This window comes from Quercus suber, unplaced genomic scaffold (assembly GCF_002906115.3).
Source record: "Quercus suber isolate HL8 unplaced genomic scaffold, Cork oak 2.0 scaffold_47, whole genome shotgun sequence".
Classification (NCBI taxonomy): Eukaryota; Viridiplantae; Streptophyta; class Magnoliopsida; order Fagales; family Fagaceae; genus Quercus; species Quercus suber.
Window position 1 is genome coordinate 837,119 of NW_027069512.1, and position 24,677 is coordinate 861,795.

The following is a 24,677-nucleotide window of genomic DNA, read 5'->3' on the forward strand; positions in this document are numbered from 1 at the left end:
CAAGAGGAGGCCATGTGATGTACTCCTGCGAAGTAGCCCAAGCTGTATGGAAGATGACTCCAGGGGCCTCCGGAAGGGAGTACGCAGGTATTAAAAATGTTACTGATTTTGTGGCTTTGGTTTTGAGTAAATTAGAGAAGTCTATTGTCCAGTTGATCTTCACTATATCATGTATGATATGGAATGCTCAGAATGAACTAGTGTGGGACCAAAAGCATAGTTCTCCAACTCAAATCACCTAAAGAGCAGCAGCGTATACTACAGACTTCCTAGATAATCTGGACTTAAGGAGAGCTGTACCACATGCTCAAAGTAATAAATAGGAACCCCCTCCATCCCATCTATACAAGATTAACATTGCCATTGAAAAAAAGAAGAATGAGCCAACTACTAGAGGCATGGGCATTATAATCAGAGATGGTGAAGGTGAGACAATTGGGGTTGCTGTACAAAATTCCAGAATTATGGAGACAAAGTGCAACTCATGGCTGAAGCTGCCCTACTTGCTCTATCTTTTGCTGCTGACTTGAGTTTGTATGATATCATGATTGAAGGTGACTGGGCAGATATATTCCTAGCTCTACAAAATCCAGAGAAATGTCTTGCCCCTTTTGGAACATTGGTTGAAGACATCCAGTGGAGAGCATCACACTTTCAGAAAAGTTGTTTTTAGTTTTACAAATTCTTTATATAATCAAGTAGCTCATGTAATAGCAAAGGAAGCTCTCAAGAGAAATTCTATAGGAATTTGGGTGGAGGAATGCCCCCCTTTTCTTCTTAATTCTATACAGATAGATAAATATATGGGAACGTAGTTGTGATTTTTTGATGGTAGACTAGGTAGATATTGTAACTGCTCTAGAGCATGTCGATCATATGCAAGAGATTTGATAGTGTTTCAGAAGCCTTCCAATTGGAGATGTCTCCATCTTGTACTGAGCAAGTTTGCTCCTAGTGTATAGTTTGCTTTGTTTTGAATAAAAATTTCTACCGTTTAATCTCAAAAAATGAAGGAACATTTAGTAAAAGGATAAGACCACTACCTGAAAAATCCAAATTAAAGATGACCGCATCTTCTAACATGTTGCCAGTCTATACAAGTTATTTCTACAAAAAGAATTCACTTCAAAAGCATTTAATCTATTATCAAGTGCCACTGTCTAAATAAATTTCTGTATTAACTTTTGAACGCTTGTAACAGATCAAATTGGTATAAGAAGTCGATCTGTCACATTTGAAGGAAAAAATAAAATAAAATTTGGAAAGTAAAAAAGAAAAAGAAATCATATTTTGCTGTTGATTTTCTACACCCATTGTGGGGGTAATTGATAAGTTCACTATGGCTATGGGAACTAAGATGCTGACATTTTGGCTTATACTATTGAATCCAAAGAAAAAAAAAATCATTGAAATTTGCTCGGTCATAGCAGTCTAGTGTAAAGCCCATATGACGACTACTTTCCTATTCAGTTCAATACAATTACGCGTTCCCATCAAAGGGTTTTGCATAAGAAATACAGTGAGTCAAATATAATATTATACAACCCACTGTATTATACAAAACCAGCACCTAAACTTTTTGAAATCCTTCAAAATTGCCTCTGAAAATCTACCTTTTTCTACAAAACCAGCACCTTTTCCCACTTTTCTTAAATGGCTACAGTTCTTACATCACCTCCTTTTCTGATAATCCTCTACTTTATTAGTATTCCATTGAAATTTGCTCAAGATGTTAACTTCATCTATAATGGCTTCCTTCAAGCCAATCTACATCTAGATGGAATTGCAAAAATCCACCCCAATGGTCTATTGCAACTAACCAACACTTCAAACCAACAAATGGTTATGCTTTCCACCCACTCCCTTTAAAATTCAACACAACTTCTACTTCCAGTTTAACCCCATCTCTTTCATTTTCCACAAACTCTGCAATAGTTCCTCAAATACCAAATTTGGAAGGGTCATGGCCTTTAAAACCGTTCGGTATGGCGGTAATCCGTTCAAGGTGGCGGTAACAACAAATAGTATAATAAACATAAAATTGAATAATACTTGTTATTGAAAATACTACAAAACACTTATAGTAGTAGTAGTTACAAGATCTCAGAACAGGTTAACAGTTACAAAATTTGAACTAGTCCTAGTTATAATATTTGTAGGGAAGTAGTAGTAGAAACAAGGTAGTAGGAATTCTCTAACTCAAAGGAAAGCTTCTAAGGGAAAAAGGTTTTCTAGGGAGAGAATTCTAAAACATTCTACCAAACATTTTGTTTTCAACATAAGGGACAACCTCCCTTAAATAGGCAAAAATTCGGAGTGGCAAAAATTCGGAGTGAACAGTAACAGGTTAATAGTGAAAAAGTGAGTCTTTCTTTCTTTTTGACTCCAAATTTTTGGAGAATCATGAGAGGAATACGGAGAGTTCAAAAACCTTCTACTCAAAAGTCTACGCCTTTATTTCAAGAGTCTAGGCCACATCATTATTGTCCTTTAGTGCCAAAAGAAACCAAATATGCACCATATTGAGAATCTTCAGAAGCATGCATTGGAATGGTGGTGTAGGAGCTTTATGACTTGAAAACTCCAGCAACTGAGGCTTTGGCATGGGCAAAAGACCAGAAGAATCTCTGACTTTGAAAGGACAAAAAGCCAAAAGGAACCTTCACCGTCACTCCCTCTTGGGACTTCACCCATGCTGTAGCAAGTCAGTTTCTGGGACTCCTCAATTCCAAAGATGATGGCCTTCCAGCAAACCACATAATAGCCATAGAGCTTGATGCTCTTCTGAATCCTGAGTTACTAGATATAAATTTAAACTATGTGGGAATTGACGTGAACAGCATGATATCAGTTGAATCAGCTCCTGCATTATACATTCCTAATAAAGAAGGGAAGAATATAAGCTTGGACCTCTTAAGTGGCAACCCAATGCACCATTGGATAGACTATGATAAAGCAGAAAAGATATAACACACATAATAAATGCTCCTTATGGCCAACCATTCACTGTCTGTCTTCTCATACATACTCTTTATTAATTTCGCTCCATCACCTAACCCCAATGCTTAGTCTATGGAGACCAACTAAAAGCTCGTAATTATTTCTCTTACATTTGACCAACATTTTGAGTTAATGCTAGCGAGTACATAGGGGAGAACATGAAAAAAAGAAAAAAAAAGAAAGAAAAAAAGAGCAACGGTTGATCCCATTCCAATGCAATAACGCCTACATGTGAATTTTTATTTTTATTTTTTATTCTGCTTCATCTTACCAAGAGATATATTATATATATGAACCCAAATTTGATTATTTCAATGTGTAATCATTTATACCTTCCTTTTCCTTCATTAGTATCATAAGATTCATAACCAAATGGTCTTTTTCGGGCTCTCCATAATCCAATGAAGTTTTACATCATTTTTGCAGAGTGTCCATAAACCTTAATAGTTTTGAACTTGCCCTTGATTGCATTGCTCAAGCGGATTTTCAATGGCACCATTGGTGTGACATTAGACCTCCTACCATCACAAAAGGATTGAAATAGACTTTCTTTAACTTGAATAATATATTTTTTAATTTACGGTATTTTCGAATGATTCTTGAATCTAAATTTTGGTAACAGAATAAATTTTCCAAGTGGTTAGGGTTTAGGAAAGCCCCAGCTAGTGGAGGTTGAAGACAGCCCCCAGGAAAAATAAAGCCTTGATTTGGTGCATCATTGGGTTCCATATAATTAGTAGAAAATTTTAATTAATTATCAGGCCAATGTCAAAATTTATTAGAAGAGGGCCTCGAGCCACAATTGAGGGCACTTTCGACATCTACTTTGGGCAACCCTAATCTAGAAGTTGAGGGAAGCCCATTGGAATTATTAATTTTGAAATTAAGAAAAAGTAGCCGAATATCATATAAAATTGATGGATGGAAAACTGATACTTTTTTATTCAAGAAATTAATAGACGTTATATTTGGTTGTATCTTTTGGAGAACTATTCGGACATTGTTAATAAATTTAATTGGCCAATCAGACACAGCATTTGAATGTCACAACTCAACCAGTCCTTTTTTTCTACCTCTTAAAAAAGGAAATTTAACACCCCAATCTGTTAAAATAAAAACAAAGGTAGACACCATTTACTAGTTCTGATATTTAAAAACAATATATGTGAGATTGTCTAAGTTCAGAGAGGAAAATTGGCGTTTAGATTACTTCCAGAAGCCAGTAACAAAAATAAAAATTAAAACCTCACTCCTCACTAACAAAATAGTGCAGTAGTCTAATTCATTCTCCTGATTAGCTCATTGATGAAATTCTCGCGATTTCCGGCATCACCTCCCTCAACATAGTGGTTCCTCTTTTTCTTTAGGCCACCCAAGGGTGCCTTCAGCTTGAATGGCCACAGGAAGTTGTTTGCCTGCTTGAAGTGAGGTCCAACTGTCATTATCTCATGGATGAGATCTTCCGTGCAGATAATGCCGTACTTACCCAGAGCCTGTGACAACATCATAGCATATAAGAAACAAGTTCAAGCAAAAACCTCCCTTTATAAAACAGCAGTAGCTTCAGCTTGGAATTACAAACCTGTTCAACGATGGCGTTATCAGTCAAAGCAGTTCTCTGCTGGTTCAACTTTCCATATCCTCTCTTATAGATCAGTTCCCTCACACTCTTCAAGTTGGGATATCTATAAACATGCACATCCAGTTAATAAGAGATGATGTAAATTTTGAACTACACATGTTTATGCAAGGAAAATGACCAGAGGGAGAGAGGAAAATACGCACCCATAAGTCACATAAGGCTCAACCCTCTGGAGCATATTCACTGTAGCCTTGTTCACTTTCAAAAATACACCATTGAAGATCTGTTTTAAAGAAAATTAAAAAAGAAAGATGAACGAAATTAGCAGTCTTGTTTAAGAAATATGTTTAATCAACAAGGCATTTTGTTAAACAACATAGACAAAAATACATCAAGCAAATAGAACTTGAAGAAATAACCATCATGATTAAATAGCACTCAAGCAGACTAGGAAATAGTAATCATGTTTGCCATAATTGATAACACTGGTTAAATAATTTTACAAATTTCCCTAGTCATTTAATTTCATCATTTCAGTCAAACATATTAAAAAATTGAAAGATCATCATATACTTCTGGCCTAGATTACTAATCAGCCAATCACTGTAAACTGAAGATGTGTTATCACTAATACCAAACAGGTTCCATTTTTTAAGTCCACAGTCACCAAGTCCCAGCTTTCAGAATAAAAGAATCAGGCATAGTTTCAGATAAGCTTATTATAATCCTCTCAACAAAGGGCTTCAAGTTTAAACTATTGAACAGTAACCCTACTACAAATAGTGTCTACTTAAGGCTTATATAAAGATCACAAAAGTCAAAACAAAAAAAGTGCTTACACCCAAACACCTTGAAACTAGATGTTTGAGCTTTTTGCCTCGAAGATTTCTAGCTATGACTCAAGGAGCTTAGACTTAAATAGCTTAAAAAATAAGAGTACTTTTACTAAAACTACCCAGTACAATAAGCATATAGCCTGAACCTCCTTAGACTTCAAAAGGATATATTTACCGTCATGACCAAGACAAAAACATAAATAGAAACTACAACAACCAGATACCATTTTATAATACCATCAGGGATGAGTTTCATGTAATACCTGTCTCAAGCGCAAGAGCTGCAAGATCTTTCTTGTCTTTGGGTGCATGGCATTGATACTGTAAGTTCCAAATTCAAAAAATATAAGAACCTGGTGATCTACCATAAAGATTCATGTAATGGAATAATCAAACAGGAAAACTTACCCACGAATGCGAATGATAAACAGGAGCTTCGCCTCTGGGTCAACATAAAACCCACCTTTCAACTTAGCCTCACGCTTCAACCTAATCAGCTCCTTCTCCTGAATAGCTCAAATAGATAATCAATTATGAAGGAAACATCAAAACATAATACTCCAGTATGCATTAACAATTAGTACAGATGACTAATACATACCTGCTCTTCATACTCCTTTGAGTACAGCTTGGCCCTATTGAAAATCAACTTCCGGTTTTCTGCATTTTTCTTTTTTGTAGCCTCAAGATCTTGCTTCTTTGCCAATGCCCATTCTTCTTCCCTCTTCCTCTTCTTCAACATTGACTCTGGAATCACTGTCTTGACTGCCTCTTCACCCATCTCTGCAGAAACAAAGATTAATCAAGAAATAAACTATACACGTTCTAAGAAAATATCAAAGATTATTTCAGCACATTATACTTTGAACATCAATTAGAGGTCTACTACATAATATATGATCATTATCACTTCCAAGCATATATTTAATAAGATTTCCTGTGTCATTGCTTCCAAAATTAGACTGCAAAAACAACCACTACTTCAGACAAATAAAAATTCAAACCCTAAATCCTTAGTGCTATTCTTCTCAATTGGTACCATAGTAATAGGTTTAATAGGAATTAGAGGATCCTATTTGATTGATGGCTTATTTGGGAACCGTACATCATAGAGATAATTGACACAGTCGAACTGATAATTATTTCCAGTTTTTGATACCACAAAACAAAATAATTATGTGAAGTTCTATCATTATCTCCTTTGAATAATCAAAAATTAAATGGAAAATAGAATAAACAACAATAAGACTCATTCTTCATTCACCATGGGCAAGAAAAGACAAGAAAAAAGATTATTGAATAGCCTTATTATAATTTGCAATAGAGAAATGACAGTATAAATGAATAAACGCAAATTAAACAACCAAATTGAACCCAATACAAACTATGATAAGCATTCACAGATAAATGATAGACTAAAAAATGAATTTATTTAAACCACCACCAGATATCAGCTTCACCACTATGGATTAGCTTCATACTAATAATTTGCCATGAACACATAAATATCTGGAATGAAATAATACTACCAATTCACAATTCCTGAATTTTACCAGCAACCAAACTAGGTTCAAATTATAATTTTTCTAGGTAAGGGTGTAATCCTAGCACATTTAATTATCTTAATCAAATATTATTTCTGTTGCCAATGAGATTAAACCCCCACAAATATAATGGTTACAAAAGATAAAGTTATTCAAAACTCGGGTTTCACTTAGCCCTCCTAATAGGATTATAGGAATCTATTATTCCCAACAAAGAATTATGCAAAATAAAAAGGCCAAATAATATAAAGAACATAGATAAGTACAAGACTATAGTTTATTCAATGTGATAATTCAACAAACTAAACAAAAATTTCAATTTCCATGCTTTACCATTATTTTCCCAACTCCCAAATGCAAAATAAAACTTGAAACATAATGTGAACACTTAGCTCTCCTAGAAAGCAAATGGGGAAACAGTCCTCGAAAAATCAACTCTATAATAGGAATCTATTATTCCCAACAAAGAACTATGCAAAAAAAAAAGGCCAAATAAAATAAAGAACATAAATAAGTACAACGCTATCGTTTATTCTATATGATATTTCAACAAACTACATAAAAATATTAATCAAGAAATAAACTACCCAAGTTCTAAGCAAAAATCAAATATTATTCCGGCACATTAGATTTTGAACATCGATCATAGGTCTACTACATAATATATGATCATTATCACATCCTGTGTCATTGCTTCCAAAATTAGACTGCAAAAACAATCACGATTTCAGACAAATAAAAATTAAAACCATAAATCCTTTTCGCTGCACTTAGCGCTATTCTTCTCAATGGGTACTGTAGGAATAGCTTAATACAACTACAAACTCCACAAAATCTTAACTTTCCACGCTATTAGCACCCAACCAGAAAAAATAATCAAAACCCAAGTAGCATACAACAAAATGTGAACACCCACAAAGCTTAAAACATTCACAAACCCTGGATTTATAGAAACCACAAGCTAATTTAAAAGATCGAGAACAAAATGAAACATTACTTCGATTGAGAAAGAAATGAAAGGATTCAGATTAGGATTTGAGTTGAAATCAAATATGTGAAAGGGAACTCACCGAAGTTTGGTCTTCTGATGTGTGCGTAGAGAGGCAATGAGAATTTAGGGTTTTCTCTCGGCCGTGATAAAAAGAAGGCGAAGAGGGAAGCTAGGGTTTTGTAGTAGGGTTGATGCGTGGGCTTGGTATGTTTTGTTTGGGTTATGGGCTTTTGCAGCTCATTGCCCAATAGATCAGATTTGCTTGTGGGAAATTGATACGTGGGCTTTGGTCTTTTTATATTTGTTAGTCTATTTGGTCCATAGCCCTAAAGTAAGTGTACAAGGGAAATTGGTGCATGGCCTTTGGTGGTTTTTTTTTTTTTTTAATCTATGTCGTCCGCTTCTAATAATAACTTTTATTATCAGATTAAGACACTAATCAGTTTTTGGTATAGGCGAGGATTGAACCTTTAATCTCTTGTTCAACCATCAGAGACTTTACCGGTTGAGCTAGCAGGAACTCACGGCCTTTGGTCTTTTAAATACTCAATAAATCCTTTTGCAAAATGATATAGGAAAAATATTTTCTCTAAACTACTTCAAATTACTTTAAAATTGTGACATGTGTCCTCTCAACTTTTTTTTAAGGTAAAAGACAAACGTGTCCATTTAACTTGACTTAACTAAACCCAACGCCACCTATAGTTTGATTTTTTTTTTTTAAATAAAAATCAACTAACCCAACTTAACCATAAGTGGAGTGGGGTTTAATTTGGTCAAATTGGAAGGACACATATTGCCATTGATATCATTAGACTCCTACCATCACAAACAAGGATAAAAATAGACTTTCTTTTAACTTGAATATTATATATTTTTTAATTATCAATATTTTTGAATAATTCTTGATTCTAAATTTTAGTGTCAAAATAAGAGGGTGTTTGGTTTACTAAGGGCAGGTTTGGTTTGTGCATTTCACTCAAAACTCAATTCTCATAACTCAAACTTCTAACATATATCTCATATCCTATTCTCTATTTTTTCTTAATTCACTTAACAATGTGTTTGGCACAAATATTGGGTTTATTTTCCAATTTAAAAACTCAATTTTAACTCAAAAGATGTAGAGCCCACATATATATATATATATATATATACGTTATTTTCTCTCTCCCCCCACTTCTCTTTCATTTTTCTCTCTGAAACTGTCCTCTTCCTCTTTCATTTTGCTCTCCCCCACACATCAAAATAAAGAACATAACACAATCCCAGCTCATAAACACAAAGATATCTCATGTACACACATATCAACAAAAACAATTCTACCTTAAATACAAATGAAAGATACAAACATAAACCCACAAATACCCAAATCAAAACCCATGGATACAAAACTCATAAACATACAAACATAAAGCCACAAATACCCAAATCAATATTCCATTTTCCAAATCCTTAAACCTAAATCAACCAAATCCCCAAACCCACAAACAACCACAATATGGAGAGGGATTTTCTACCATAGGTAAAGAAAAAAAGAAATAGAGATAGAGGGGATAGGAGAGGGGAACTTGAGGGCTTCAACCTAAAGGTATTGATCTAGAAAGGATGAGAGGTTGGAGCTCTCAAGCTTTGACCATGGGTTTTGAAGTTGAGTAGCGAGAAAGAGAAGAAGAGTTAGAGTAGCAAATGGAGGGATCAGACCACCTCTAATGGTGGTTGTGACATATCTAGCCATGGAGGCTTGGCCAGTGTTTGGGACCTTTAGGTTGAAGATGAGAAGAAGAGGAGAAAACCTAGAGGGAACTTTGGGTTGTAGTTGCAGATGAGAAGGAGATGAGAGAGAAAGTTTTAAAGGAAGTTAGGAGAGAAAGAAAGAGAGAAGCAAGTGTGAAGTGAAGAAGAAAAAAAGAAAAGAAGAAGGAGAGTTGGTATGAGAAATATGGGGAGATTCAAGTCATGTTTTTATATTATGACCACCGAGAGGAGCATTCTTCAGTTCTTGGAAGAGATGATTGCTATTTGGGAAGAAAATAGAAAGAAAAAAGAGTCTGGTATGGAAAGAGGGATAGAGCCGTTGGAGTGGAGTAATTATGGGTTGGCATGATTAGAAAAGACAGAGCAGGGGCTCCCATAAGATGAGTGAAATTACAATAGTATCATCGCAACTCATTTTCTATAACTCGAAAACACTCAAAATCTATTTTCATTTTCAGCAACTCGTTACTCATTTTGTTGAGTTATGGGATTGAAAACTTGGCAAAACATATTTCCCTTGTGTGGGACCCACCAAAAGTGAGTAATGGGTGATGGAAAATGAGTGATGAATGATGAAAATAAGGCAAACCAAACAAGCTCTAAGTTCTATAACTCAAAACTCAGTTTCCATTGCCCAAAATTCAAATTTCATGAGCCTCACCTAAACTCAGTGTGTTTGGTTCAGTTTTTATAACTCAAAATTCAAAAAATTTGAGTTTGAGTCATGGAATATGGAAAAAAGTTTTGAATGATTTCAAGTTTTGAGTTTTAGTTGTAGTATCTACTAACTATATAAAAAGAGCTAATAGCTCAATCTACAGTAACATTGGTTTATTCAATTTGGTGAGCAAAACTCACATTTTTTTTTCTTTCACAGTAAGCCAGTTTTGTTTGCGCCTTTTATGTTTTTTCTTCTAGATATTTATATGTTCCTACACAGTATTGTTATATGTCATGATATTTTGTTGTATTTATAGACTTCTTTTTTAGTTTAGTCAAATTGGGTGAGCCAAAATTCACGCCTTCACGCACAATTTTCTTGTGTTGCCATTTTTTTTTAATGCACAATTTTTATATTAGTAATAATTTGTCACTTAAGATTTATTGTAAAAATGTTGTGGACGTCAAAAATAAAATAATAAAATATCAAACCAAGACCTACCATAGCTAGAAATAAAAAGTATTGTGTAAATGTTGTGACATTTTTTTTTGTGTTCTTAAACTTCTTTTTTGGTTTAGTTAAATTTGGTAAGCCAAAATTCATTGTTTTAGGCACAATTTTCTTCAATTGGGTTTTTTTTTTTTAATGTATGGTTTAAAGTGATTAGCTCAGTTTAAAACCGGTAACAATTTACCACCTAGGATTTATTATGAAAATATTGTAGACGTAGTATTATTCTAAAATAAAACAATAAAATATTAGACTAGAACCCATCATAGCTAAAAATAAAGGTACTGTAAAAATATCATGACATTTTGTTGTGTTCCAAGACTTCTTTTTTGGTTTAGTCAATTTGTTGAGACAAAATTCATTATTTTATGCATAGTTTTTTTAGGTTGATTTTTTTTAACACATTGTTTGAAGTTTTATTATATATATATATATATATTAAAACACACACACACACACACACAAAATTGGTGAAAAATCGCTTTCCCCCATTATGTTTGGGATAGTTTCATTCTCCTCTAAACTAAATTTGAATAATTTTCTCCTTTATATTTTGTAAATGAGCATATACCCCTATTGTTATTCTCTTAATTAAATTCTAATGAAATCTTATAATTCTTAAAATATTCCATTGTGCAATATCTAAAATACTTCCACTAAATTTTAATGTCCCAAAATTTTTTTTCGTGTATTTTGAATTTTATGTGGTAGACTGGTAGTCATACTTAGAAAGTTAGAATTGTGATATATGGTGTTCTATTTGTTACCTAGAGAACACTAATTTATTAGGTTTAAATCTTCTAGACTATAATTTTATCTAATAAAAACTTTGATGACATATGTCTTTTGTTATCTTGTTCTTTTTTAATTTCTTTTCTTGATTAAAATGTTGTTCATTAAATATAAGTAAGCAAAACATCGTAGTTAGGCTCATAAAACAAATTGATAAAGAAGGAAGTATGAATAACAAAATCTTTGTTGTAAATGGTTGCAAGTATTTAATTTGATGAAAAATTTCAAATTGTAGCATATATCATCATTCATTGCAAAAATTTAAATATTGTGGAAAGATAATGACAGTCATTATCATTCTTAGTAGCATTTTTTAGTGAGTAGATATTACCTTTAGTAAATAGGTTCTAATAAATTGTCATAATAAATAGATATTCAAATAACTATTTTAAATTTAAGTACATGAATTCATACTTTTTCAAAAAAAAATTGTGATGGCACGATTTGAGCTAGTAATCCGTTATGTGGAAGGACTTAAGCCCAAATAAGCCCAAAACAATAAATTTATAGAGAATGGGTAGGAAAACTGGGCTATAGTTGATCAAACAAACATTGGAGTAGATTCAAATGATAGGAGAACGAAAAGAAATAGGGTTATCTTGAAGATAATTGGTCCTCGGCCAAATCCGAGGTACACTATTATTGTTTATTATTCTCAAGTAGGGTTACAAATTTAGTCTTTAAATAATAGTGTGTTTTTCTTCTCCCTTTTCAATCCCTTTTCCATGAAGGAACTCTTTCCTTATATAGTTCCTCCTAAAGCATATTGATTTTACACTTGTTGATCACCTGTGTTACCACTTGAGTGCTTGTCCTATCAGACACCCTCTTTGGTCATATAGGCTTTGGGGCAGCCAACTTTGCACTGTTCAGGGGTCTTCTCCACATTAATGTAGCTAGGAAGGTAACTGCAAAACATTAAATGCGGTGGTGACAGCTTTCTTCCTAAGATATCTGACGCCTTCTCTTGGTCTAATATTTCTACAATGTCTACTCATATCGACAGAACTTCCTGAGAGATTCTCTTGCCTTTAGCAAGCCATCCATCCTTACCTCGGCTATAGTTGGCCGAGGATAAATTTATTCTCGGCTTGTCTCGACGAGCTTTTATGGCCAAAAATAACTCTTTTATTTGTAATACGGTTTCTGATGATGGAAATTCTTTTTCCTCGAACTTTCGGGCCTAATATCCCTACAATAATCTATCTAATTTTCTCACTAAAGGGGTAGCACGTGCAACCCAATTTAGCAATAAGTTAAAGAGTGGTTTATTCGAGTTTTATTATGCTTAATAAGTTAAGGAATGGTTTATTCAATTTTAATGCTTTGTTGCATGAGGTTGAGACTAAAATAAAATCATTGGAGTTATCAATTACAATTTAACTTATGACTTGGTCCATCACACATTGGAGTTATAAAATAAAATCATTGGAGTTATCAATTAAAAGTTTATAGGCTAAATTGTCATGGACCAAGTCATAAATTAAATTGTAATTTTGCCTAAAATACAGTGTGTCCTTGCTTCGTAGTCATTACGTGTTTGATGTTAGACAGACCTGAATCCATTGCATAAACTCATATTACAAAATACTCAGAGACTTGGATTCTTTTGGGTAAATATTGATAAGATAGAGTTTGTTTGTTTGTGATGTGTAGTGTTCAATGTTATTTAGTTGTTTGAGGAGAGATGAATTTCGAGAAGTGTTGCTGAAATTGTGAGAAAAAGTAAGAGAAGAGAGAAAAATGATGTGAAAGATAGAAAGAGGAAGGAAAAAAGCAATTTCGTTAATGGAAAAGCCAAAATTGTTGAGGAAAAAATTTGTCTTTTGGCAATCTCATTGCCGTAATAGGAGAGATTATTTATTTTATTTTATTTTATTTTTTCTATTTTGGCAATGACATCAAAATGGGAGAGGAAAAAATTATTTTTTATTTTGGCAATGAGATTGCCAAAATAGTATTGATTTTTTTTTCTTTTTTTGTGTGTGGGTATTTTGGCAATGAGATTGCTGAAATAGTATTGATCCTCTATATTACTTTTACTTTATGTTCCACTAATTAAAACTTGCCATGTATTTAATTTAAATTTTTTTTTTCAATTTAAGCTTTGGCTATTCTATAAGGAAAATTAAATAAATATATCACAAATTGTGATTGGTGGAATATAAAATAGAATATAAAAAATGGTGCAGAGGATTTGTATTCCATAATTTAATATAAAAATAAAAATAAAAATAAAAACACGTACAGCAGACCATGAGACAGAGCAAGACAATAGAGGGCCATGGCCCTCTGGTCCAATGGGCTACCCCTTTAAACCAAATATTTTTTTACTAAATATAAGTTTATACATTTCAATTTTAACTTCGTAAACAATATTTAAAACAGTAAATTAAAAAAAAAATTTGCTTATAGTTATAACTTGTGGGCTTTTTCTAAATAAAAGTTTTATATAAAAAAATCATTTGTGGCGTGCTTTTGTGTTTTGTGAAGCAAAAATTCTTTATTAAGAAAAATCTTTTCCTAATCCTTAGAAAATGAAGGGCAAGCTAAGAAATAAGAGATTAAGCAAGGGGGGGGGGGGTGGAAAAGGTGGAGAGAAATGAAATGGGTAAGAAGGATCACTCATTCCTCTCTATTTCCTTAACCTCAAATTTTCATTCTCCCGAAATTGGGAGAAAATGAATTTAGATTTAATGAATTTTTAACTAAAACTCTCAAAATATCCCTTTATATTCAATCATTTATTTTAAAACAAAGGTCTAATAGTAGCATTGTTATAAAATGATTCGATTTGATTCCATTGCCTCTTTATTACTCCCAAACAAGATTACTTACATTCCATTCATTTTCATTATTTTCCACTCCTCTATTTAAAAACATCCAATCAAGTTTACTTTATTTAATTCTATTTCATTCTTTTCCATTCATTTCCCTTACTTGAATATATTTCATTCCTTTCCATTCTCTTATGATCATTTCATTCCATTTCCTTATAAACTCCCAAACGAAGCCTAAGGTTCTTCACACAAACTTATTATTTTATTTTCATTCTAAATTAGTTTTTGGATCTTATATGTATATGTATCAGTGTCAAATGTGTGTTTCCTTTTTCTTTCTTTTTTCCCATCAAAATTTTGATGGGATGGTAGGTAAATCTTAAGTACGCTTCTTTTTATTCTTCACCATTTCTTTTTTGGATGTTGCCAAATGATTGGTAATGATTAAAATATCAGCAATTTACCCTCTTATTTATAGAGTAATTGTACTTATACTTAATCTTTTTGTTTGTACTATAACTACAACACAAGCATTTTCAATCATAAATTGTCAAAATTAGGTTCTATAACGAAAGGAAATATGAATTTTTAAATTACTATTTGATTTTGTATATTGTAAGAGAAATTAGTGCAAATTTAGTATAAAATCAATAATATAGAATTTCCAAGATTTAAAAGAAAGCTAAATTACATTTTGATAAATGACTTATTTAAAATGTATTGAAAAATAATTTTTTTTGTGTCTTTTCTTTTGTTTATATATTGTTAATATTGATTGGATATTATGATGGGATTCATAAAACTGGAGTATTATGCTTTGATGATTCCTGAATTATTGTTTATCTATTTGGGCTATTCAGGAGAAGGAGCTGATTAGGTTGAAGCGTGAGGCAAAGTTGAAAGGTGGGTTTTATGTTGACCCAGAGGCGAAGCTCCTGTTTATCATTCGCATTCGTGGGTAAGTTTTCCTGTTTGATTATTATGTTACATGAATCTTTATGGAGATCACCAGGTTCTTATATTTTGGAATTTGGAATTACAGTATCAATGCCATGCACCCAAAGACAAGAAAGATATTGCAGCTCTTGCGTTTGAGACAGGTATTACAATTTACATGAGACTCACCCCTTATGGTATTATAAAATGGTATCTGGTTATTGTAGTTTTATTTATGTTTTTGTCTTGGTCATGAGGCTAAGTATATCCTTTTGAAGGCTAAGGCAGGTTCAGATTATATGCTTATTGCTAGGTATTTTTAGTAAATGTACTCTTGTTTTTAAGCTATTTAAGTTTAAGTTCCTCGAGTCATAGCCTAGAAATCTTTGAGGTAAAGCTCAAACATGTAGTGTCAAGGTGTTTAGGTGTAAGCACGTTTTTATTTTGACCTTTTAGATCTTTATATATGCATTAAGTAGACACTATTTCTAGTAGGGTTACTGTTGGCATTAGTGATAACACATCTTCAGTGTACAGTGATTGGCCCATCAATCTAATCTAGGATCAAAGTCTATGATGATCTTTCACTATTTTAATATTTTGACTGAAATGATGAAATTGAATGATTAGGGAAATTAGTAAAATTATTTAACAGTGTTATCAATCATGGCAAACTGATTACTATTTCCTAGTCTGGTTGACTGCTGATTTAATCGTGATTGTTATGTCTTTAAGTTGTATTCGCTTGATGTATTTTTGTCTATATGGTTTAACAAAATGCCTGGTTGATTAAACATTTCTTAAACAAGACTGCTAATTTAATTCTTTTTTTTTTAATTTTCTTTAAAACAGATATTCAATGGTGTATTTTTGAAAGTGAACAAGGCTACGGTGAATATGCTCCAGAGGGTTGAGCCTTATGTGACTTATGGGTGTGTATTTTTCTATCTCTCCCTCTTTTCATTTGTCTTGCATAAACATCTGTAGTTCAAAATTCACATCATCTCTCATTAACTGGATGTTCATGTTTATAGATATCCCAACTTGAAGAGTGTGAGGGAACTGATCTATAAGAGAGGATATGGAAAGTTGAACCAGCAGAGAACTGCTCTGACTGATAACACTATCGTTGAACAGGTTTGTAATTCCAGGCTACTGCCTTTTTGTAAAGGACTAAAGGGAAGTGTTTGCTTTAACTTGTTGCTTATACACTATGATGTTGTCACAGGCTCTGGGTAAGTATGGCATTATCTGCACGGAAGATCTCATCCATGAGATAATGACAGTCGGACCTCACTTCAAGCAGGCAAACAACTTCCTGTGGCCATTTAAGCTGAAGGCACCCTTGGGTGGTTTAAAGAAGAAGAGGAACCACTACGTTGAGGGAGGTGACGCTGGAAATCGCGAGAATTTTATCAATGAGCTAATCAGGAGAATGAATTAGACTACTGCACTATTTTGTTAGTTGGAAGAGTGAGTTTTGTTTTTGTTTTTTTTTTTTTTTTTGTTATCTCAGGAAGTAATCTGAACACCAATTTTCCTCTATGAACTTGGTCAATTTCATATATTACTTTTTAAAGCTCAGACACCTTTGTTTTTATTTTAACAGTTCGGGTTGTTAAATTAGACGAAATTTTTTTTAAGAGGGAAAAAAAAGGGATTGGTTGTGAGTCATGACATTCAAATGCTCTGTCCGATTGCCCAATTAGACTTATTAACAATGTCCTAATAATTCTACGAAAGATACGACCAAATATACCGTCTATTAATTTATTGAAAAAAAAAAAGTGTTAGTTTTCCATCCTTTTAGTGATAATTCGAGACTGTTAGCTTGATCTTGTTGAATGTGTGACTACTTCCAGTAATTTTATATGATTTTTGCTAACTTTTTCTTAATTTCAAAATTCATAATATCAATGCCCAATGGGCTCCCCTCAACTCCTAGAGTAGGGTGGCCCAAGCTAGATGTCCAAAGGGTGCCATATGTGCTTGTGGCACGAGGCCCTCTTATAATAATTTTTGAAATTGGCCTGTTAATTAAAATTTCTACTAATTATATGGAACCCAATGGTGCACCAAACTGATTTAGTTCCTCCACGCGGCACCAGATAGGGTTGGAAAGGGAAGGAGAGAGGGTTACGAAGAGGGAAGAAATTTATGAAATTTTAACTGGTGGGTGTGCTTTACTGAGGTTGGAGTGATGGTTTAAAAAAATACATAAATAAATAAATAAGAGGTTGGAGTGATGGAGTGAAGTCTGTCTAATGAGAAAGAATAAAGAGAACAAGCAACGTTCATGGATAGAGTTGATGGGAGGTGGTATCTCATGTGCTAAGTGCATGAGACCAGCCTCTCACAAGCAGATGGGCCGCCTAGCGCACAAGAGATTTAATTTGTTGATGGAGACAACTTGTTGACGTGGTCCCTACACTAATGCATTTACTACAACTAGAGAAATATTTGCTCCAAAATTTGGACTTTCTTCAAATTAACTAAACTTGGAAGTGAGAAGATGTATTCAACAAGTATGCATAGCCAAACAATAGGCAACTCAACTCTATTACATTTCTTTATTCACGAAAAGCTATTTCTCTCCATCTGAGACACATCAAACACTTCTTATTCACAAAAGTTTCATACTCTCAACTTTAAGTCTTTTGGCTAAATATTTGTAAAAATGGAGTTTATTTATGATATATGAACTGTCCAAAGTTATTGAGTTGTTTGAGGAGAGAGATGAATTTCAGCAATGGTATTGTCAAAATTGTGAAAAAAAAAAGTAAGAGAGAAATGTTGTGAAAGGGGAGGAGAGAGAAGCAATTTCAGCATTGGTATTGCTGAAATTGTTGGTACCCATTTTTTGTATTTGGCAATCTCATTGCTGAAAATAGGATTTTTTGTGTTTTTTTGGTATTTTTGCAATGATACCAAAATATATATTAAAAAAATTGTTTTAATCTATTTTAATAAAAATTTTATGAACAAGAAAAATTCAATCAACATTTTATTAAATCCTTTTTTTCCTTTCACCGAAGTAAATTTAAATTATACCTAAATATATATTTTTTTAAAGTGCACACAATCACTTCGAAATTGTATGAATTGTATGAAATTACTAATAATTTAATTTCCTTTTCTAAATAGAAAACATAAATTTTATTTTAATATGCACTAACAATTAGTACAGATGACTAATACATACCTGCTCTTCATACTCCTTTGAGTACAGCTTGGCCCTATTGAAAATTAACTTCCGGTTTTCTGCATTTTTCTTTTTTGTAGCCTCAAGATCTTGCTTCTTTGCCAATGCCCATTCTTCTTCCCTCTTCCTCTTCTTCAACACTGACTCTGGAATCACTGTCTTGACTGCCTCTTCACCCATCTCTGCAGAAACAAAGATTAATCAAGAAATAAACTATACAAGTTCTAAGAAAATATCAAAGATTATTTGAGCACATTTTATTTTGAGCATCAACCAGAAGTCCACTACATAATAAATGATCATTATCACTTCCAAGCATATATTTAATAAGATATCCTGTGTCATTGCTTCCGAAATTAGACTGCAAAAACAACCACTACTTCATACAATTAAAATTTCAAACCATAAATCCTTTCACTACACTTAGCGCTATTCTTCTCAATTGGTACTATAGTAATAGGTTTAATAGGAATTAGAGGATCCTATTTGATCGATGGTGTATTTGGGAACTGTACATCATAGAGATAATTGACACAGTCGAACTGATAATTATTTCCGGTTTTTGATACCACAAAACACAATAATTATGTGAAGTTCTATCATTATCTCCTTTGAATAACCAAAAATTAAATGGTAAATAGAATAAACAACAATAAGAGTCATTCTTCATTCACCACGGGCAAGAAATGACAAGAAAAAAGATTATTGAATAGCCTTATTATAATTTTCAATAGAGAAATGACAGTATATATGAATAAACGCAAATTAAACAACCAAATTGAACCCAATACAAACTATGATAAGCATTCACAGATAAATGATAGACTAAAAAATGAACTTATTTAAACCACCACCAGAAATGAGCTTCGCCGCTAGGGATTAGCTTCATACTAATAATTTGCCTTGAACAAATAAATATCTGGAAAGAAATAATACTATCAATTCACAATTTTCTGAATCTTACCAGCAACCAAACAAGGTTCAAATTATAAATTTGCTAGGTTTGGGTATAATCCGACCACATTTAATTATCTTAATCAAATATTGATTCTGTTGTCTATTATATAAAACCCCCCAAATATAATGCTTATAAAAGACAGTTATTCAAAACATCAACTCTATAACAGGAATCTATTATTCCCAATATGAAAAATAAAAAGGCCAAATAATATAAAGAAAACAAACAAGTACAGGACTATAGTTTATTCAATGTGATATTTCAACAAACTAAACAAAAATTTCAATTTCCATGCTTTACCATTATTTTCCCACCTCCCAAACATAAAACAAAACAAAAAAAGATTCAACAACCAATAAGCATACAAAAAAAATGAACGCCCAGAAAGCTTAATACAACTACAAACTCCACACAATCTTAACTTTCCACGCTATTCCACAAATTTCCCAGCACCCAAACAGAAAACACAATCACAAAGCTTATAACATTCACAAACCCTAGATTCAAAGAAACCACATGCTAATTTAACAGATCGAGAACAAAATGAAACCTTACTTAGATTGAGAAATAAATGAAAGGATAAAGATTAGGGTTTGATCTGAAATCGAAGATCTGAGAGGGAACTCACCGGTCTTCTGATGTGTGCGTAGAGAGAGGGACTGAGAATTTAGGGTTCTCTCGGCCGTGAAAAAGAGAAGAAGAAGAGGGAAGCTAGGGTTTGTAGTAGGGTTGATGCAACTGTGGATGTTTTGTTTGGGTTATGGGCTTGGGCAGCTCATTGCCCAATTGACCCGTTTTGCTTGTGGGGAAACTTGACACGTGGGCTTTGGTCATTTTTTTTTTTTTATTAATTTGTTTGTCTATTTCGTCCATATCCATAAGGTTAGTGTCCAAGACCCACTTCATTTGGGAAATTGTTACGTGGCTTTTGGTCTTTTAAATACTTAAATCCTTTTGCAAAATGATATAGGAAAAAGACTTTCTCCAATTTACTTCCAATTACTTTAAAATAGTGACATCTGTCCTTTTAAACTACTTCCACAAAATCTTAACTTTCAAAGTTATTCCACAATTTTTCCAGTGCCCAAACAAGAAAACAAATTCTAAACCTAATAAGCATAGAACATAATGTGAACACCCACAAAGCTTAAAACATTCACAAACCCTGGATTCACAGAACCCACAAGCTAAAATTCACAAATCGAGAACAAAATGAAACCCTAATTAGATTGAGGTAGAAATGAAGGGATTAAGATTAGGTTTTGGGCTAAAACCTGAGATTTGAAAGGGAACTAAGAACTCCCCAAAGTTGAGATCAAATGATATCTGTGATAAGAGAGGGACTGAGAAATAAAAATTTAGGGTTTTGTAGGGTTTAAATGCACTTTGACTTGGGGCGGTCCAACGATGGAGATGTTTTTTTGGGGGTTATAAGGGTAGCCCAGCTTGACAAATCCTTAGTCCTAACTATAGGGTTTCCTAGGACCATATTATAAATACATATTATTTTATAGGAGATATAAAGATAGTCTACAACAAAAATGATTAGATATAACACACATAAAAAATGCCCCTTATGGCCAACCATTCACTTTCTTTCTTCTCATACATGCTCTTTATTAATTTTGCTCCATCACCTAACCCTATGATTTAGTCTATGGAGGCCAACTAAGAGCTCATAATTATTTTTCTTACATTTGGCCAACATTTTGAATTAATGCTAGTGAGTACATAGAAGAGATCATGAAAAAAAGAAAAGAAAAAGCAAAGGTTGCATAGTGTCCATAAACCTTATAGTTTTGAACTTGCCCTCGATAGCACCGCTCAAGCGGCTCTTCAATGGCACCATTGGTGTCATTAGACTCCTACCATCACAAAAGAATTGAAAATTTGAAATAAACTTTCTTTTAACTTGAATTATATATTTTTTAATTCTCAGTATTTTTGAATGATTATTGATTCTAAATCTTAGTAGTAGAATAAATTTTCCAAGTGGTCCAATTCGCTCCATTCAGTTCACTTTGCTCCTGAAGAGGAAGAATTTCGTATGAATGAACCTTGATATGGACGGACCCTCATATGTACAGATCCTCATGTGGACGGACCCCTTTATGTACTGGACGAATCTGTACTTGGACGGACTTAGTATAGACGGGTGCAAGATCCAGGAGGGACCTGATCTTGTTATCTTGTAATCTCCAAAAACCTTAGATGGGAATACTTGCGACGCATACCACATAATGAAATCCTAGCACAAATAGGACTCTATTAGCCGCATGCATTAATGTGGATCTTTTTCTATAAGGAAATGACTTGCCCATCACGTTTTGGACTCCTCAAGAGGATTTCCACAAGGAAAGACTTCGACTCCAAGTAAAAGAGGTCAACTTTCGACTACTATAAAAGCCCCAATACCCCCACAAGTCGAGGTACGTATAATTGGCCCTCTCTAGCACTCTAGAGTTGTAAAAGATTCTAACTTGACCTTCGGATGGCATTCGGCTGGCACCACATCGGTGTTCTCAGTTTAGGTCTTTCTCCCTTCTTGTGTTGTGCAGGTTGCATTCTGAGCATGCGAGTACGTGCGGTTCACTGGTGGTTTTTTCGACATCATCAGTTGGCGCCGTCTGTAGGAAAGACAAAATGATCTTTGCGATCTATAAGCCGTGTTATCGCTTCTCGGACAAAAGAGTTGCATGGTGCTCACTCGCTCGATGGCAACCACCAACGACATCCAAGGAGAGGAACCACCCACAACTGCCCTCGAAAGACAGGTTCGAACTTTCACCACAGCTGTGGAGCATTTCACCAAACAAAACCACGACCTAGAAGAACAGCTGCGCCAGAAGAACGCTGTACCAAACAATCAGAGAGAAGACCAAGAAGGTACCAGCGCTACACGAAGAGATCGAGAGGGGGCTGAGGGTAGCAATGCCCCAAGCACGCAAGAACGACAACATATGAGCATCCCGTCCCTCATGGATATGGCTCCAATCCCTATTGCCGCAGAGATGCAGGCAATGAAGGAACAGATGGAGGTCATGATGAATGCCCTCAAGGGACGAGTATCTAGCAATCTGGACAACCTAGTCAACCGAACCGACTCTTCCTTTACCGCCCCTGTCAATTCCTTTCCTTCACCGCATAAGTTCCGGATGCCACAGATAGAGAGTTACGATGGAGTTAAGGATCTTCTAAATCACCTGGAGACCTTCAAGACCTTGATGCATCTTTAAGGGGTGCCGGACGAAATCATGTGCAGGGCCTTTCCTACAACGCTCAAGGGTCCCGCGAGAATATGGTTTAGTCGACTGACACTAAACTCCATCAGCACTTTCAAGGAGTTAAGTGCTCAGTTCACTTCACAATTCATAGGGGGCACAGGTACAAGAAGTTCACGGCATGCTTGATGAGTATCAGACAGAGAGAGGACGAGACACTGAGAGCCTACATAACCCGCTTCAATAAGGAAACGCTTTCGATCGATGAAGCCGATGACAAGATATTGGTAGCAGCCTTCACAAATGGGTTGCAAAAGGGTAAGTTTTTGTTCTCACTATACAAAAATGACCCCAAGACCATGTCAGAAGTACTCTACAGGGCTACTAAGTACATGAACGCAGAAGACACGCTACTACCTCGGGAAGAAAAACCCAGGAAGAGAGAGCGACAGGGAGATGCATGGCAAAACCAAGGGCAGAAAAGACCAAGGACAGGAGATAGAAGGAATGAAAGGCGCCCTAAACCCCAGGGAGGAAGGTTCACAAGCTTCACACCACTGAACGCCCCAATAGACCAAGTCCTGATGCAGATGAAGGACGAGGGGGCACTGATATTTCCAAGGAAGCTAAAAAGTGATCCAAACAAGCGACCTAGAGACAAGTATTGTCGCTTTCACCATGATCACGGTCATGACACGGCCAATTGCTACAACTTAAAGCAACAGATTGAGGCCCTTATCAGACAAGGAAAGTTACAGAAATTCGTTAGTAAGGAGAGAGTGGATCCCAATCCTTAAGAGCAGGCCCTCCGACGGGATAATGAGCATCCTAAACCCCCCCATCGAAGACATAAGGATGATTGTAGGGGGAACCGCGACTACTGGCTCCTCCAGAAAAGCTCGAAAGACATACCTTAAGATGGTCCAGAACGTCCAGCTAATGGGCTCCTTACCTAAGATAGCACGGAGGGAAAGGCCATCATTGGGTTCTTCGAAGAAGACGCGAGAAGACTTCACCACCCATACGATAACGCACTAGTTGTCAGCATACGTGTTGGGGACTATAATGTTCACAGAATGTTAATCAACAATGGCAGCTCAGCTGACATCCTATACTATCCAGCGTTCCAGCAAATGAGGATTGACAGAATGCGATTGATACCAACAAATGATCTGCTGGTCGGTTTTGGAGGAATAAGGGTATTCCAGTTAGGCTCGATCACACTCTCAGTGACGGTAGGCGATTATCCTCAGCAGATCACGAAGGGCGTAACATTCCTTGTGGTCAACTGCTCGTCAGCTTATAATGGTATTCTCGGATGACACATACTTAACTCATGGAAAGCGGCAACATCGACATACCATCTAATGATCAAGTTCCCTACAAATTATGGGGTTGGGGAGTTGCGAGGAGACTAGGTGGCCGCCTGTGAATGCTACATTGCCATGCTAGAAATGGAAGATCACTAGCAGACCATGTCTAAAGAAGAGCAACGGACCACATCAGAGTTGGTTGAAGAATTGGAAGAGATAGCACTCGATGAATCAAGGCCTAAACGGACGACTAGGATGGGGACGTTGGCCAGCCAGCCAATACGTCAAGCCATCGCAGAATTCCTCAGGATAAACCAAGACGTATTTGCGTGGAGCCACGAGGACATGCCCGAGATTAATCCCTCAGTCATAGTTCACAAGATTAACGTGGACCTCGCATCCTCACCCGTTCGACAGAAAAAGCGAGTGTTCGCTTAAGAACAAGACAGAGTGATAATGGAAGAGGTTAAGAAACTACTAGAAGCGAATTTCATTCGAGAAGTATATTACCCAGACTGGTTGGCGAACGTAGTCATGGTTAAGAAGGCTAATGGGAAGTGGCGAATGTGCGACGATTTCACGGACCTTAACAG

The 24,677-nt window shown here is 34.8% G+C and overlaps 3 protein-coding genes across 5 annotated transcripts; 2 read left to right on the plus strand and 1 right to left on the minus strand.

Moving 5' to 3' along the window:
- Window positions 1-4,104: 4,104 nt before the first annotated feature.
- Window positions 4,105-20,311, minus strand: LOC112032129 (large ribosomal subunit protein uL30w). 3 transcript variants are annotated; one of them, XM_065771657.1, is made up of 7 exons: window positions 20,179-20,311; window positions 18,593-18,774; window positions 5,827-5,924; window positions 5,682-5,739; window positions 4,786-4,865; window positions 4,583-4,685; window positions 4,105-4,493 (listed from the first exon to the last, which is right to left on the minus strand). In XM_065771657.1, the coding sequence occupies exons 2-7, from the start codon at window positions 18,770-18,772 to the stop codon at window positions 4,278-4,280; spliced, it is 735 nt and encodes a 244-aa protein (XP_065627729.1). In that variant the 5' UTR covers window positions 18,773-18,774; window positions 20,179-20,311; the 3' UTR covers window positions 4,105-4,277. The 3 variants fall into 3 exon arrangements, with proteins under 3 accessions (XP_065627729.1, XP_065627728.1, XP_065627727.1); XM_065771656.1 differs by having other exon boundaries at window positions 20,106-20,264; XM_065771655.1 differs by lacking the exons at window positions 18,593-18,774; window positions 20,179-20,311 and adding exons at window positions 6,020-6,201; window positions 8,033-8,165.
- Window positions 15,279-16,974, plus strand: LOC112032135 (large ribosomal subunit protein uL30x). Its single transcript, XM_024064892.2, has 5 exons — window positions 15,279-15,412; window positions 15,497-15,554; window positions 16,243-16,322; window positions 16,425-16,527; window positions 16,619-16,974. The coding sequence occupies exons 2-5, from the start codon at window positions 15,507-15,509 to the stop codon at window positions 16,832-16,834; spliced, it is 447 nt and encodes a 148-aa protein (XP_023920660.2). The 5' UTR covers window positions 15,279-15,412; window positions 15,497-15,506; the 3' UTR covers window positions 16,835-16,974.
- A 2,648-nt stretch (window positions 20,312-22,959) lies between the features above and the next one.
- On the plus strand, window positions 22,960-23,568 carry LOC136066808 (uncharacterized). The gene has a single exon (XM_065771697.1). The coding sequence runs from the start codon at window positions 22,960-22,962 to the stop codon at window positions 23,566-23,568; it is 609 nt and encodes a 202-aa protein (XP_065627769.1).
- The last annotated feature ends 1,109 nt before the right edge of the window (window positions 23,569-24,677 follow it).